This window comes from Felis catus, chromosome A3, assembly GCF_018350175.1.
Source record: "Felis catus isolate Fca126 chromosome A3, F.catus_Fca126_mat1.0, whole genome shotgun sequence".
Lineage (NCBI taxonomy): Eukaryota > Metazoa > Chordata > Mammalia > Carnivora > Felidae > Felis > Felis catus.
In genome coordinates this window covers 60,063,201-60,080,082 of record NC_058370.1, presented here as the reverse complement: position 1 = coordinate 60,080,082, position 16,882 = coordinate 60,063,201, and the positions used below count along the sequence as shown (strand labels likewise).

At 37.4% G+C, this 16,882-nt stretch overlaps 1 protein-coding gene across 7 annotated transcripts in view; it reads right to left on the bottom strand.

Moving 5' to 3' along the window:
- AFF3 (AF4/FMR2 family member 3) overlaps nucleotides 1–16,882 on the bottom strand; it is a 571,747-nt gene that overhangs the window by 279,813 nt on the left and 275,052 nt on the right. For all 7 annotated transcript variants that reach the window (XM_045054068.1, XM_045054069.1, XM_045054070.1 and 4 more), the window contains one exon: nucleotides 1,344–1,391. In XM_045054068.1, coding sequence (XP_044910003.1) covers nucleotides 1,344–1,391 — 48 coding nt within the window. The remainder of the gene's footprint in view (nucleotides 1–1,343; nucleotides 1,392–16,882) is intronic.

Below are 16,882 nucleotides of genomic sequence, written 5' to 3'. Positions count from 1 at the left end.
GAGAGATGTGTACTGCTATTAGCATTTTGCTGACATAAATACCATAACCAATCAAAGGAAGATGGCTTTATCACTGAATATTTGGATTCCAAACGTGAAAGTATGTCAAAAGAGAAATAGGACAAGTATATCAGCACTTCACACTATTTGTTGTTTAATCTGAAACAAAGCTCCAGGTTAGAGATAATACAGATATAAAATACAATATGTATTTTATTTAACATATATTAAATGCCAGAAATGAAGCTACCCACTTTGACAACTGTTTTCTATATTAATCTCTGCCAGAAAAACAAAAATCATTACGAACTCAACAGATCAAACTTCAATTAATTATTTTGCTTAACTTGAGAGTTAAAAGGTTTATGAAATAATGCTTTCCAGGAAGAAAAAAAATCTGCCTCTGAAAACAATGTGATGATTAATGTAAATTTTTAAACCAAATAATTATATTACTGTCATTCATTAGCAATTCAAGAAAAAGTGTGTAGGATGTCCAAAAGTTAGAAACGTATTAAAATAAAGGTTTTTTCTTTATAGGGAATTGCCATCCCATCTGGTCTAATTTGTCTTGGTGTTTTTCCCAGTGTAATATCAGCTTTTTGAGAATGTAAATTATTAGGTCACTCCCCTGAATAAATATGAGTGAAGAAAAAATATGGGTTGAAGATGACTTCCTGATTACAAGTTTGAATACTCAAGAAAACACTAATATGGCAGGAGAGCCCAGCTTAAGTGAATCTGGGTGTGAAACTGGTTCATGGAGGGTATCTACTAGAGATGATGATGATGATGATGATGATGATGATGATGATGATGAAAAGGACAGTGTCAGACAGTAATAGGCAAAAACGGTAAGATGCAAAACAATATGGAAATAAATTTTCAGACAGTGAGCATCACCTCTTTGTCAGAGTGCTTCTGATTCTAATTAAGTTTAGGAGAAAACTAACAAGGCAACCCTTGCCTGACTGGGAAGTAAGGACTATTAAAGGATGCTTTTAAATAGTAGGCTGACAAATGGGGGCATCCAAATGTAAGCACAACCATATTTTTCATCTCAACTCTGTTCTTCTGTCTCCCAGCTGATCACTTTAATACAGTGTCACCTCAGCCTGTACAAAGGTACTGGGTTGATGTGTAACTCCTAGATTTCTAAAAGAAGAATTGCTTTTGTAAAGCAATATTTGGACAACTTATATGATTGCCTTCAGAAAAGGTAAACCTCAAACAAGAAGCAAACAATAGGTTCCTTGGACAACACAGCCACATGCCTCCTTCTATTTGGGATCTAGTCCAACCAATTGGTAAGATTTGTAAAAAGAAAAAAAAAATCTCCTTACCCGAATTATTTCTTCAACACAGCTGTTTGTGTCTCCAGATCTACTCTCCTGAAAGCAAAGGGGGGAAAAAAAAACACAACAGAATTAGGCCTGAGAGCACAGATTTATGGTTACAAAGAAAAGATGACACATAAGCTTCTAAACTTGAGCTTGGACCGGGGATGCCTGAAGTGGGGCTTACTGATGAGCTCCTTTCCTTTATGGGGCAGCACGAGTCACGGCTATGACTGCTCCCCTCCCCTCTGTGGCACAGTGGACAGGTCAGCCAGGAGCACTGCATACACCTGAGTTTTAGCTCGGGGCCCTCCAGTCATGGCCATGCTTGGCAGGGCAGGCTTCTGGGAGGATAGCAGCCGACAGACAGGTGTGAGCTCTTCACCTTGGGCTCTACCAATGTGTGGAAATGTGGCCTCCACTGCAAAAGTGGAACCAGTTCACCTACCAAATACATGCAATGGCTTTGCCGAGTCCAGTGGCTTGCTAAGGCTTAAGTAAAAGTCTGTCCCCACTTTTTACGTAAAAGTCTGGTAGTTCCACCATCCTCAAAGCCCAGATTTACTGGTTTGATGAGCAGAAAACTGAAAGACCAAAAGGAGAAATATCCTCTCAACATTCGCACAGCATGCTGGGTGTCATACTCCACAGCCACTTGTTCTGTGACCCACACTGCCCTGTGCTGTGGAGATGTTAAGGACTCTGAGGAATGGTGGCTTCAGGTCAGAGCCGACACTGGGGAGCATTTTAAGTTCCAGTAATGCTGTGTGGTTACTGCTGGTTCCATAGCTCAGAGCGCAGGAAGTGGTATGGTGGGGACATGAAAGCAGCATCTGCTGGTAGAAGTGCCCACTGTGGTCTCAGGGAGCCACTTTCCCTGGCCTTTTAATTCAACAAGGCTGTCCACAGTTCAGCGTGACATTCTAGAACGAGGCTGTCTTCATAGTCTTCTCCAAACCCGCTCTCCCATCCTCTTCACAGTTCTCTCTCCATCAGGGAAGCAAATGTGCCCCTTCCTGGGTTTCCTGGTTAATTCCAAGTCGCCCTGTAGATAACAGGTCAACCAGGACTTCCTCAGAGCAGCCGTAGCTAAGCCTGGAGTACTCATCCTCAGCCGCATTTACTTCTTCAGAGCACTCATCACACTCAGTAACTAGCTATTTCATGATACTTCCTCCCCACAGAACATACACTCCACAAATTCAGGGGCTCTGGGTCTTTCAGCTGTGCTTCACATTGTCCTGAGTATGCGCAGTAAATGTTGGCTAGTGGACACTGTATGAAGAAATGAATGAACCTACTTCCTGTAGTCTTAGAAATATGAGGAGTACCATAATTGGCTCCAAGATTTGGGAATATTGCAAAGGCTTGCCAAAGAGCACACCTTGGTACCCTAACCACCCCTGTGTGTGCCACCTCACCCCCTTCACCTGGTGGAAGAGCATTCTGTTTGAAATATTCTACCCTTCATACTGGGTAAGGAGGCAGAGTGAATGAAGATATGGGAAGCTTGAAAAGGTCCCACACATGATTGACAGAATTTGTCCAGGTCCCCTAATGGAGGCCCATAAAGTTTACATGACTTGTCCCTTGCCACATAACAGCAGTGCCTGGACCAGACATAGGACTCCTGACTCAATCACGTACATTTTCACTTCCAGAAACTTTCCCCAGTCCCAAAGCTGTGTTTGAAATATAATCTGTTGGCAAATCTGAGTTCATTTGTCAAAGGTATTTCATTACCAGGGTTTCTACAAGGTTTATATAAGTTTAGAAATTTCTTGTGTGTGTGTGTGTGTCTGTGTGTGTGTGTGCACGCGCGTGTGTGCACGCATACATGCATGTGGCAAAATATGCAAAATATGAAATTTGCCATTTTAAACCATTTTTTAAAGTTTTTATTTATTTTTGAGAGAGACAGACAGACAGACAGAGCATGAGCAGAGGAGGGGCAGACAGAGAGGAAGACACAGAACTCAGAGCAGGCTCCAGGCATTAAGCTGTCAGCACAGAGCCCGACGCAGTGCTTGAACTCACGAACTGTGAGATCATGACCTGAGCTGAAGTCTGAGGCTTAACTGACTGAGCCATCCAGGCGCCCCCATTTTAAACCATTTTAAAGTGTATAATTTACTGGCATTCAATACAGTCACAATGCCACCACTATCTAGTTCTATAAGTTTTTCATAACCCTGAATGGAGTCCCCATGCCTCTTGAACAGGAACTCCCCATTCTTCTCTCCCCAGCCCCTGATAACCACTACTTTCTGTCTTGATGGATCCTTCTAGTCTGGATATTTCATGTAAATGGAATCATAAAATATGTAGTCTTTTATGTCTGGCTGGTTTCACTTAGAATAATGTTTTCAAGTTTTCAAGGTTCCTCATTTTTTTTTAATTTATTTATTTGGCTGGGGAGGGGCAGAGAGAGAAGGAGAGAGAAAATCACAAGCAGGCTCCATGCTGTCAGTGTGGAGCCTGATGTAGGGCTCAATCCCACAAACCATGAGATCATGACCTGAGCCAAAATCTAGAGTCAGATGCACAGCTGACTGAGCCACCCAGGCGCCCTGGTTCCTCTGTGTTATGGCATGTATCATACTTCATTCTTTTTTATGGCTGAATAATATTCCACTGTATGGATATACCACATTTTGTTTATCTATTTGTAAATTGATGGACATTTTGATATTTTCACTTTGGCTATTGTGATATCACTTCTATAAACATCCATGAACAAATTTTTGTTTCAATGTCTGCTTTCAGTTTTTTGGGGTATATAATTAGGAATTGAATTAGTAGGTCATATGGCAATCCTACGCTTAGCTTGTTGAGGAACTGCCAAATTGTTTTCCATACTAGCTGTACTATTTTATATTCCCACCAGCAATGTATGAAGGTTCTAATTTCTCCAACTCCTCACAAATACTTGTTTATTTCTGGTTTTGCATTGTTTTGTTTTTGTTAGGACCCATCCTACTGGGTATAAAATGGTATCTCATTACAGGTTTGATATGCATTTTCCTAATGACTATTGGTGTTGAGCATCTTTACATGTGCATGTTGGTCATCTGCATATCTTCTTTGGAAAAATGTCCTTTGCCCACTTTTTAACTGTTTTTGTGTGTGTGTGTGTGTGTCTTCCTATTGTTTGCTGTAAGAGTTCTTTACGTATTCTGGATCCTTGACCCTTATCAGATATATGATTTGCACATCTTTTCTTGCATTCTATGGGGTGTATGTTCACTCTCTTGGTAGTTCATGGATGTACATAATTTTTAGTTTTGATGAAGTCCATTTTATCTTTCTTGCCTTTGTTCCTTTGCTTTTGGTGTCATATATAAGAAACCACTGCTGAATCCAAGGTTCTGAAAGATGTACCCCTGTTATTTTTAAGAGTTTTACAGTTAATTTTTATATTTAGGTCTTTAATAGTTTGAGAACTTTCAGGTAAGGTTAATTTCCTTATGGGTTATTTGGTAATTTTTAGTTAAAATAGGAACATTCTCTTTGTATAAATTACTTCATGCTGGTTCATCACTAAAAGATTAATAACAAAAAGCATAAGGCACAGCCACTGTTGCTCACAGTGCAAGAACACAACGTACATGTCTATTACTATAAATCAAGAAAAAATAGTCTTAAAAAGCATGACAGGTTAGGAGACCCAAATGTTTTTAATAATATTTCATTATCTTTTCCTGCATGCATCCCTCCTGTTTACCCAAAAGTTCCAGTTTGGTGACACACATCTAATAACTCCCTCCCCAGTGCCTTATCCTAGGACTGCTCTGGAAACTTCACCATTCTAACACTCCAATCCAACTGGATCAAAGAGCTCTTGTTTGAACCTGCCCCAAACCTACTTCCTTTCCAGGGCAGCCTCAGGCAATCATCATAGAGTCTGTAGGGAACAGTCTCAGTCCGGCCAGGGCTCAATGGTGTTTGGAACAATCTCCTTTGGAATTCAGCAGTGGGGATAAATGATCTCAACTGGAAAACCTGTCTTCAAACTTACAACCATTTCTCTTATTCTACTTCTAAGTCCCAACTCTTTTCTACTGCATAACATACTGGCAGAGTAAATGCTAAGTTCTCACGTAACTTTCTATTTTCCACCTTAAAATGATCAATCAAGAAAAACTTGACTTCATGTTCACTTGGTAGACTCACCCAGATACACAACATAGTAAAAACATTCTTCAAATTAAACTTTGGGTTGATTCCTTAAACTACAATTCCCTTGAATACCACACTTTAATTTCATTTCAAGTGATTTATATAAATGACAGGTTGCTCTTATGGGTATTTCTCCCTGTAATCCTATAAATTTCTACTATCCTATTCTAAAAAGGGAATTCACTGAGAGAGAAATACAGTACAGATGCCTGTTCAAATACGTCCTTCATCCCTGTAGATGGAGTATGTAAGATTATTACACTGGGTCCTCCCAATGACTGCTCCAACCATGAGTTTTGACGGTCTGGACAGACATCAGGTCTTTCCCTACTAGGAAGGACCCTTATTAAAGCTGAGAAATTACCAGGACTGAAGTCAGGACAAACAACTTCAAATAACAGTGTCAGGAAGCCCTGGGCTTAAATGACAGTATGGAGAGTATTTGGCAGAAATCTTGGGCCTCCTCTGGAACATTAATTACTCCTGGAAACACCTAGGGACCTAAGAAGAGTACCACATTGAATCGGAATCTCTAGGATCCCATCTTGGTTGGAGTGGGTCTGTGAGGCAGAGTACTGTAGAAAGTTTGAATTGGGAGGAACCTTAGAGCTCATTTTAGGCCAACTCAGTGATTTTAACAGATGGAGAAACTGTGGCCCAGAGAAGTGAAAGACTTTGCCCAAAGTCATTCTGGCAGGAAGGGGAAGTCAAGATAGAACCCACACACATTTCTTCAACACCAGTTCAGTGCATTTTCTACTATGTCATCTGTCTCTGTAAGATCAGTCCTTAAAACTGGTACAATTTGAGGTCACTGTCATGCTTGAAGTACAGAAATAAAAGAATCTGAAGAGTATTTGGGTAAATTCCCATGCTGCACATTATCCAACACTTAGTCACTCTGTGGCTTACTAACCTCCAACATCACATGCATAGACCAAAGGGGGAAGAGACAGAAGAGAAAATGGACAGAAAGGGTTAAAACCACAAACCCTTCTGTGACGTTGACAGATTGGAGACAAGCTTTTGTGTCCCCTGAAATTGAAAGACAGAATCCCACCCCTTCTTTTCCAAATACACAAAAGGGGGTAAGCAGGTAGGATTGGGGTGAGTAGAGGGTGAGGGTTTGGGGGAGACTGGAAGGCCTTTCACCTTCTTGACGTCTTTCTCAAATCTGGTTTCAGCTGCAGTTGGGTACTTTGATTATATTTACGTTTTCAAAACTTTCAGTGTTTATGAACCAGATTAAAACATGCATGTAATTTACATCTCTAAATTTGTGTTTATATTTTTCACAATAAAGTTATTGCTTTCCCTGGAAAGGTACCCACTGAGAAGAAGGACTGCACAATGCACATTTTAATTACTCTCTATTTTTTTTTAAGGGTTTGTAGCTGTTGTTTCATGCTGAGTTGCTGAGCTGTTGCTCCGTATTTACTGCGACTTTGATGAACCCACCCCATTTCCTATCATTACATTTTGAAATCTGTCATAACAGTCTCACCTCACTGAACCTCCAACTAAACTTCAATTAAAAGCTAGCAACCCCAGCTGATTCTCCTGCTCTACAGCCTTGTCTATCACATTCCTTTTTCACAGAACTGCTTTCCTCAAATCCTACCACTTAAAAATACACACCACACACTCTGCCAGGGAAATGTAAGGAGCTAAGCTGTGGGAAAGTAGAGCTGGAGAAATAGCCAGGAGCATCCTATCAGTGAGAGCAGAAGTCCCTAATTACCATGCCAAGCACAGAGCCCTGGAAGAAGCAAGCAAGGCTTAAGGAGAAAAGGCTCGATCAAATCAGTGGGAAATGGCATTTCGCTGCATAGATGAAGCTGCACACGTCCTATTTTCAAAAATAGTTTAACTCTTCATCAGACATATTTAAGATGGAACTTTCATTCTAAAATAAAGCTACTTTAAAGTCACGATGCCTTTGCTTGTCTGCAAGCACTCAAAAGGCCCTCAAGCATTTAGAAATTGTTTATCACATGCACACTCTTCAATACTTCTACAGAAGTATTTTTAAATAAGCCTTACTATTCTTGATTTACAGAAAAACTAAGTTACAAAGAAACTAGGTGTGTGCCATCCATGCCACCAAAGCAGTGGCGAGGATGTAAGCTCGAATTCAGGGATCATCATAATTCTATGGGAAGCTCATCCACTGGCTGTAACCCAGCCTCACCTGAGGCCAGTGTCACATGCGGACAGGGAGGCAGCTGGCCAGTTCTCCTTCGAATTTAACCTGTCTTACACCCAACCTAACTCCTTCCCTTTTGAGGGCTACACTCTGCTCCCACCCACGCTAAAAACCCACTTCATCCCTCTTCAGTCCCTTTTTATCTCCTGAATCTGCTCTTTTGCTCTGCCACTCACATCCATCCCTTCCTCTCTGATTCTACTGTTACACCATCATTGAGACATTTATATACTGAGAGGAAATATAAGCAAAAAGAGAAATAAGAAAAGAAAGATGTACAAAGGTATATATAAAAATGCAAACAAAGTGAGGGCTGATGGTGGCAATACTAATATCAACTAAAGGATGGTTCACAGAAAATAAAATAAAATAAAATAAAATAAAATAAAATAAAATAAAATAAAATAATAAAATAACTGAAGAGCACAATACAGAATGAGGAAAAAAATAGCCCAGGCAGTAACAGAGCATCAAAATAAGGCATGCTAGGAAAAAGGCAGAGAAATAGAATTATTATGGTTGGAAGTATTTAATCCACCCTTATCATTCCTAAATAGACAAAGGATGCTGTATCCTCCTCCAAAAGAAACTATATAAAGGGATAGAAAAATTTAAAAATTAACTAAAATGAATAAGGCTGAATTGTTAGGTACTGTGAACTTAGACAGGAATCCCAGTGTTTCAAGCATACATGAGACAGTTACCAAAGCGGCAATTGCTGTAGTAGTCATATATTGAGCTACGATAGGATGAAAAAAATTCCAAAAAAGTAGTTGTTTTATAGCCCAGACTCTTTAGCCACAAGTTATCAAAACAATGAAGCTATAGGGGCGCCTGGGTGGCTCAGTCGGTTGGGCATCCAAATTCGGCTCGGGTCATGATCTAGCAGTCCGTGAGTTCGAGCCCCGCATCGGACTCTGTGCTGACAGCTCAGAGCCTGGAACCTGTTTCAGATTCTGTGTCTCCCTCTCTCTGACCCTCCCCCGTTCATGCTCTGTCTCTCTCTGTCTCAAAAATAAATAAATGTTAAAAAAAATTAAAAGAAAAACAATGAAGCTATAAATTAAACACTGTATAGACATAAAAACCTTCTAGAATTCTTAGAATAAAACAAATATCACACACTTATAAATAAGTCTTTATAGTTACAGAAAAATAATATTAAAATACTGCCAAACAAAATTATGGGATACCCCAAAATATTCTTAGAGAAAAATTCACACACTAACAAAATTACACTATGTTTTGAGAGAAAATTTAGGTGCTAGGCAATCAATTAAAAATTTAAAATCAAGAGAGATATAAAAGGGAGAAAATAACACATAGGGAAAACCAATGAAATATTTATAACATGAAAAATCAGTAGAGTTTACAAGGCCAGAATATAATTTATTGAAACAAAAATAAAACATACCACCCAAACAATAATAGAAAGTCACTTAAAAATCTGTTCAATAAAAAGAAAGCCCAGGGGGCGCCTGGGTGGCTCAGTCGGTTGAGCGTCCAACTTCGGCTCAGGTCATGATCTCGTTGTCTGTGAGTTCAAGCCCCGGGTCAGGCTCTGTGCTGACAGCTCAGAGCCTGGAGCCTGCTTCAGATTCTTTGTCTCCCTCTCTCTCTGCCCCTCCCTTGCTTAAAACATTTAAAAAATGAATAAATAAAAAGAAAGCCCAAATAAACATAATTTGATATAAGAAGAAGATAAAATATATGGAAGGGACTATAAGAAGATATTGATATTGATATTAAAAAAGAATACAATACTAAAACTGAAAATTTTTTATGAAATTAGCAACTTTCCGGGGAAAAAAAGGATTTAAATAAAGAAAAGAGACTGGACTTATAACCCTGAGAATGCAGATTAAATTTAAAATTATCTTCAAATATAGCTTCAAATCAGATAGTTTTAAAGTGAAGTATTTCCAAGTTCCAAGGGAAACTAATTCCATATATTTTCTTTTCCAGAGTAGACAGTAATGTAAAGTTATGAGTGATTTTATTAAATTAGTATAAAAACCTAATATAAGAGAATAATCAATATCTCTTATGAAGATAAATATAAAATTCTCAACAGACTATTAGTAAATATAATTCAATAAAATGTCACAATAATTAGTGGGATTCTGGGGAATGCAAAATGGTTTAATATTTAATATTAGGGCCCTTTTAAAGTACTGTATCAGTAAGGAAAATATGTAAAACTGGGATTATCTCCACCTATAGATGTTTGATCATATACTTAGAAAAATCCAAAAGAGTTTACTGGGAATCTTATTGAAAAGGGAAGTTAAAAAGTATTGGGCACAGGGGCGTCTGGGTGGCTCAGTCAATTAAACAGCCAACTCCTGATTTCGGTTTAGGACATGATTGCATGGCTGGTGAGATCCAGCCCCAAGTTGAGCTCTACGCTGACAGCATGGAGTCTGCTTGGGATTCTCTCTCTCTCTCTTTCTCTCTGCCCCTCCCCAGTGTGCTTGCTTGCTCTCTTGCTCTCTCTCTCTCTCAAAATAAATAAATAAATAAATAAATAAATAAATAAATAAATAAACTTTAAAAAAAGTGCTGGATATAAACTAAGGAGCTCAATAGCTCTTCTGTGTAGCAGTATGAAAAAAATCCCATCCACAATATCAAGAAAAATAAATGAGGAAGAACCTTCAAAGAAAGGTTTAAAACCCATAAGATAAATCTTCAGAATTCTAAAATTTACAAAAAAGACCTGAAAGGGACCAAGCTAGACCTCTCAAATCTAATACCCAATACAAAGCCAAATAAATATATCAAGAGAAACAAACCACAAACTGCATTAAACTTAAGAAAATTGAGATGAAAGTCACATAACATAAAATCAACTGCATTACAGTATACAATTTGGTGGCATTTAGTATATACATCTAGTACACAATATTGTGAATCACAATCACCTCTAATTCCAAAACATTTCTATCAGTACAAAGTAAAATGCTGTACCCAACTAAGCAGTTTCTCCCCATTCCCCTTCACATTAGCTATTTATTTATTTATTTGTTTGTTTGCTTATTTATTTATTTATTTTTTAAAGTTTATTTATTTATTTTGAGAGAGAGAGGGAGGGGCGGGACAGAGAGAGAGGGAAAGAGAGAACCCTGCGCAGGGTCCGCACTATCAGTGCAGAGCCCTACCCAGGACTGGATCTCACGAACTGTGAGATCATGACCTGAGCCAAAATCAAGAGTAGGATGTTTAACTGACTGAGCCACCCAGATGCCCCCACATTAGCTTTTTAAATATGATTATATTGTACTAACAAATACTTTACTTAACTGAAAAGAACAGAATGAGGAAACTGTTGATAAATAAGTAGATTTTACAGTGGATATGATATCTCTCATTCATGTGTTTATGACCAGTTCCCAGCAGAGTACTTTGTACAATGTGTAGTAGGTGCTTGATGATGTTTGTTGAATGAAGTAATAAATAAAAGGCCAATATATTTTTTAAAAGAGACTCTTAAAAATTAAAGTGTCATACTTTATAAGTAATAGGGCTGGTCATCTACATTACAAAGGGATGTCTTTGCTTTACCTGTTTCACCCCTCCCAAATAAATTGCCAGAGTTATCTTAAAGACAAATTCTTAGAACATCAACATGTATTTACTTCATTAAAATTAAGCTTATACACATTACTGCAAAAACCATTAGCAAGTTATGTGACTTCCCTAATCTCCATACTGGTATCTGTATTAGGCTCCTATCAACAGGCAGTATGATTAAAGAGTTAATAATTGATTTTCTATCAAATTCTTAGACACAGGACAAGGTCTTTCAATTATGATATTATTTTTATAATGAAAATTAGTAACCTCAATCAAAGCTTGTAGTTAAACGTGCATTTCGTCTTCAGAAAGTTAAATGGTCTGTCAGTGCACTGACCTTGTCAAATATCTATTGATGGCATAAAGAGATCAGAACCAGAGACAGTAGTTTTACATCTTGATCACTGATTGATATTGAGTGCTTTTCCACAGGGTCATGTCTCAATAAAGTGCCTGAATAGTGTATAGCAAAGCTGTCTTCCACTGTCCTGTCAAAGCTGGGTAAAGAAACCACATAACAGTAGTAGTGAACACGTGCTTTCCACTTATAATCTGACATTGACAAGAACACTTCAAGACCTCTGTGTTCTTTCATCTAAAATTGTGCAGTCATTACTCTGAGTGAGAGGAAGACCACACAGGCACAGGCAAGTGACAGTGCTGACGTTATTAACCCTCATACAATAGGCAGACTTCAGTAAGATTTCGGAAATGTGCCATTTCCTTTTCAACATTTTTCTGAATCTTGTCCTGTACCCTATCTATATAATCTAATAACAAACCATGTGTTTTCTGTAGGTAGAAGAAGGTTTGCTGATAGGGCATCCCTATAACATCTGTTCTCCTTTTTAAAAAAAAATATTTATTTTTGAGAGAGAGAGAGAGAGAAAGAGAGAGAGAGAGCATAAATGAGAGAGGGACAGACAGAGAGAGGTAGACACAGAATCTGAAGCATGCTCCCAGCTCCTAGCTGTCAGAGCAGAGCCCGAGGTGGGGCTTGAACCCATGAACCATGAGATCGTGACCTGAGTCAAAATTGATGCTTAACCAACTGAGCCACCCAGGCGCCTCTCTTTTGTTTTCTTAAATGATGGAGGAAAACATACAGGAGAAGACACATTTGACTGTCATTTATGGTTGGAACATGGTTTTCTTTTCCAATCATGGAATTCTGAACACAAAAGCTTATAAGATGGAGAGTAATATGACATGACTGAAGAAATTAGCCAATGAAAGATACTTATGGACTACTGTAAGTGGCAGAAGTGGCCTTATGTATTTAACAATATTCTGTTTGGCACATTCTATTAAGTTTACTTATGTACTTGGATAAAAGAAATAAAGGACAGATTCACAAGTAACTCTTAATATGTCACGTTTCTTCATGAATCTTTCTCCATGATCATCTCACCTTTACCCAAGGTCTCAGGTCTGGCTGACCCCCAGAATAAAGTTCATTACTTCTGTGCTTGACATCAACTGCTTCTGTGTATGCTGTCTGAGGAGATATGCTGTAAATAAAAGCTGAATGAAGAAATCCATCTGAAAATGAGGCTGACCTGAGAGGTGGGAGCAGGCAGCATTGAAAAGCATGAGAAACTGGTACATATTTCTATTGGCTGGTGAGGAATTTTTAATACTCAAAGTTTTATATTTTTCAGAAAAAATCTACCTACAATGCCATACTTAAAGATTTTCTTTTTTCACTTGCGTGAATTTACAGCATTTTTATTCTGTATTCTGCTAATGTGGCTTTAACTGTTAGTCTTGGAAAATATTTGCAGGCTATTGGAAGGAGATCTGTCATAACAGCAATGGGTTTTATCTTTTCCCTTCCACTCCTAGAAAATACTCAGTTCCTTCAAAACCTGTATTTGTGCCCCAAGGTAAGACAGAGTGAGTTTATTCGCCTGTGGAACTTGGCGTACCTGGGGCTGAACCTGGGTATTAATCCACACATCTGCCTTTCTGCTATCAGGGCAGGGCTCAGAAGGCCCCTGGAAATGCCCATTGACTCCTGAATTTCCAAATAAAACATCACCAGATAAAGCATTCTCTCCAGGTCCTTGCTGAACAATTCAGGAAGAGAAGAGACACGTCAGTTCCTGTGACCCTACCAAAAAGATGGCAAACTGTTTTCTATCCCTATTCCAAAGCTTCTGTGTAAAGCCCAGTAAGAAGGCAATCTCTCTGTATCTTCACACTCTCACTGGTAGCACAGCCTCTTGGAGTTGTAATCCAGAGGGAGAAAAACAAAAGTTTTCAAAAACAAAAATTTCAATAAGAAATAAATACCACATTTTAAATATCCTGAGATCATTATGACACGATTCTGTTTGGAGAGAATGCAGATGTTCCCTCTTCAATGTTAGCTAACACCATGTGTGAGATCCTTCAGATACTGGGAAACATTGAGAACAAGACTATATTGCTTAGGTCACTTTTTGATTTAAAAACCTTTGGTTTCTTTGGCTTTTCTCAGTAGATTGTTAGAGTCTGAAATTGATCTGTAAGGCAAATTTCTGTACCAATAATCTCTCTTTTGAACAGAGAAAAATTTAACAGTATGTATGTGTGTGTGTATAAAATATATACGTATTTATAAAAAATATATAAATATAAAATATACAATATAAATAATATAATGTAATATTATATTATATAGTTACATATATAATATTACATAATATAAATAAATAATGTAATAAAATAATAAAATTATAATATATTATATAATATACAATATAATTTATATTTATAATTTATAATGTTATATTTTATATAATGATTATATAAAATATAAATATAAAATATATAACATAAAGGCTTGAAATCTAATTAAAACACACTCAAGATTATGTTGGAACAACTTAGCAATTTAATAAAAAATGATCATTTTGTCACAAATACCAACAAGAGCAGTCAGATTAAGTCAGCAAGTATAAATGAAAATTTGTCAAGGTTACTTTCTATCTAACACTATGGCTGAAAGGCCTACAGGAAAAGCAAAAAGAAACAAATCATTCAGTTAAACCCTCCTTTCTAACATCATGCCAATACATAAAGTGCCATGTTTGATTATGGACTCGATCTCTAACACTGGGAGGTGGATGATATTTAGAAACCACTTTCCTTTAGGCTACAAAAAAAGAACACCCCAAAACTTAACAATCATAAAGGAATAAAAGATACAGACTATTTAATGAAACATGCAACCAGAGAGGGACTTGAAAAACCTGTAAGGCAGTGTAAAGAGTAAGAACAGGTGGCGACAGATGGTGACCACATTTATTGTGGTGAGCACTCAGGAATGTATAGAACTGTTGAATCAGTATGCTGCACACCTGAAACTAATATAACATTGTTCATCAATTATCCCTGAGTAATTAAAAAAAAGGGGGCAGTGACTGCTTAGGTAGATGGGGTTGTGTGAAATAGCACAACATCAACAGATGCCAGAAAAAAACATAATTCAACGTCTATCTTTTTTCTGCTTCCACATCAAGAATGATCTTCAAAGTGATAAGGAGTAGAACAAATTAAGACAGAGTTTAAGTGCCAGTTAGGTGGGAATACTACGAGAATGCTTTAAACCACTTCACACTTGTTCCGCAGAAGTTACCTAACTTCTCTAGACTTCATGGATTTCATTCGTAAAACAGGGATGATAACAGCACATACTAAATATGAGCCAATACATTTATACAGGGCATTGAGCAGGGTTCTTTCCACATGAGAGCTGAACACTAAATAATTATGAATAATTATTTTATTTTAGAATTATAAAGAGAGCATTTCCATACTTAGAAAAGAAAACTATGATTACCAGAAGCCAACGTGAGTTCACGAAGACCAGGTGATGTTATTTCTACAATTTTCCTTGGTCTTAAATATAATGTATCTGGATTCTTCAAGGCATCTGTCATGGTCTTACAAGAGCTCCCAGTAGGTGAGATGGAAACATAAGAATTGGTTGCCAGTATAGTTAGATGGACTGGTAGATAACTGAATAGCCACACCTAAGGAATAAATACTGTTGAGTAAATATTTTTATGCGTCTAGCATGTTCTAGATGCTAGGAATTCATAACTGTACATGGCAGAAAAAAATTCCTGCACTCATGGAGTTTAGATTCTAATGAAAGGAGACAGTAAAATAATAAATCAATAAATTATATAGTATGCTAGAAAATGCAATGTTATGGGGGAAACCTAGAACAGGGTAAGGGGAATGGGGATGTGGGATGGAGCATTATATTTATAATCTGCTCATCTGGTGCACATGCTGTTATAGCTACCAACCTAGAGAGGTTTTAACACTGGGCTAGGTTAACCCCTTCCCCTACCTCCTTTCCTACCTATAAACCTGTAGTATTTTTTCCTTCCACTATGAGAATCTCATTACTTCTAGTATTATGTTTAAATGTTTCCTTTCATTGCTGAGTTGAAAGCTCCATGAGTCTAGAAAAAGACATCAAGACTGATGAGGGGTCTGAGCCTTTGTGGAATAGTTAAATAAAAGAATCTGTCATGAAAAGAGAAGAGTTAAATGGGTCACACTAGACTCTTATATATTTAAAGGGCATTGTTATGAAAAAGAGTTTAAACATATGTTAGGTCATTCCAGACATGGGAGTATGGAACAATGGGAGTAAAGTGCAGGGGTCATTTTAGCTTCCTGAAAGTTCTTTTTCACAATTAGGACCATCCAAAGAGAATGGGTATGTTTTTTTGAGTTACTACATGTTCAACCAGAAGTTAAATGATTCTCTGAACAGAAGTTAGTTGTTAACTCACACCTCTAAGTGTGAGATTCTCTCTAACTTTAAGACTATCCTTATGGTCATTTCTAACCAAATTTTGGTTACCATGTTGAATGGTAAATTTCTATACCTTCTGGTTTAGCATAGCACTATAAGTCTGTATGAAGGATTAATGAAGAAATCCTTTTAAGAGAATAAAAATAATATTCCATAAATACAATCTGTAAGTATGAATCAGAGTTATTACAGTATCTAATAAATTAAATGGATTAATTGGGTAGAGATTTGAGAAATTTTAATTAACAATTAATCAATAAAAGAATTCAACATGAAAATCTATTACAACCCTGTTTACATTATTTAACTTCAAGCACTTCAGTTCTGTGTGCGTATAATTAGCAAGCTATAAAAGATGCCATCCATTGGAACATAATGAGAAGAACTGTTTATAATGATAATTAGTATTCATTTTCACAGACAGGAAGGTTACATCGCTACAGGGTACAGCAAACAAAGGGTTAAACTCATTATTGAGGAAAATACTATCCTTAGGCAGTATTTATTATACAGTTAACCCTATAATGCAGAGCCTTGTCTTAGGATATACATCATAAATAAAGCTTCATGTTAAAACAGGTAAGATTTTTCCAAGGTTTGGTGGTGAGTATAGGGAGCCCATGAAATATCATACCTCCACTGGACTTAACTAATCCTACCATATTGGTAAGGACTACATTCCAGCTGCTGACTTTTATGTTCTCTCCCTGTCTCCTCAAATCTTACCTATATTAATGTTTTATGAAAAACATTTGGTGTATTGTG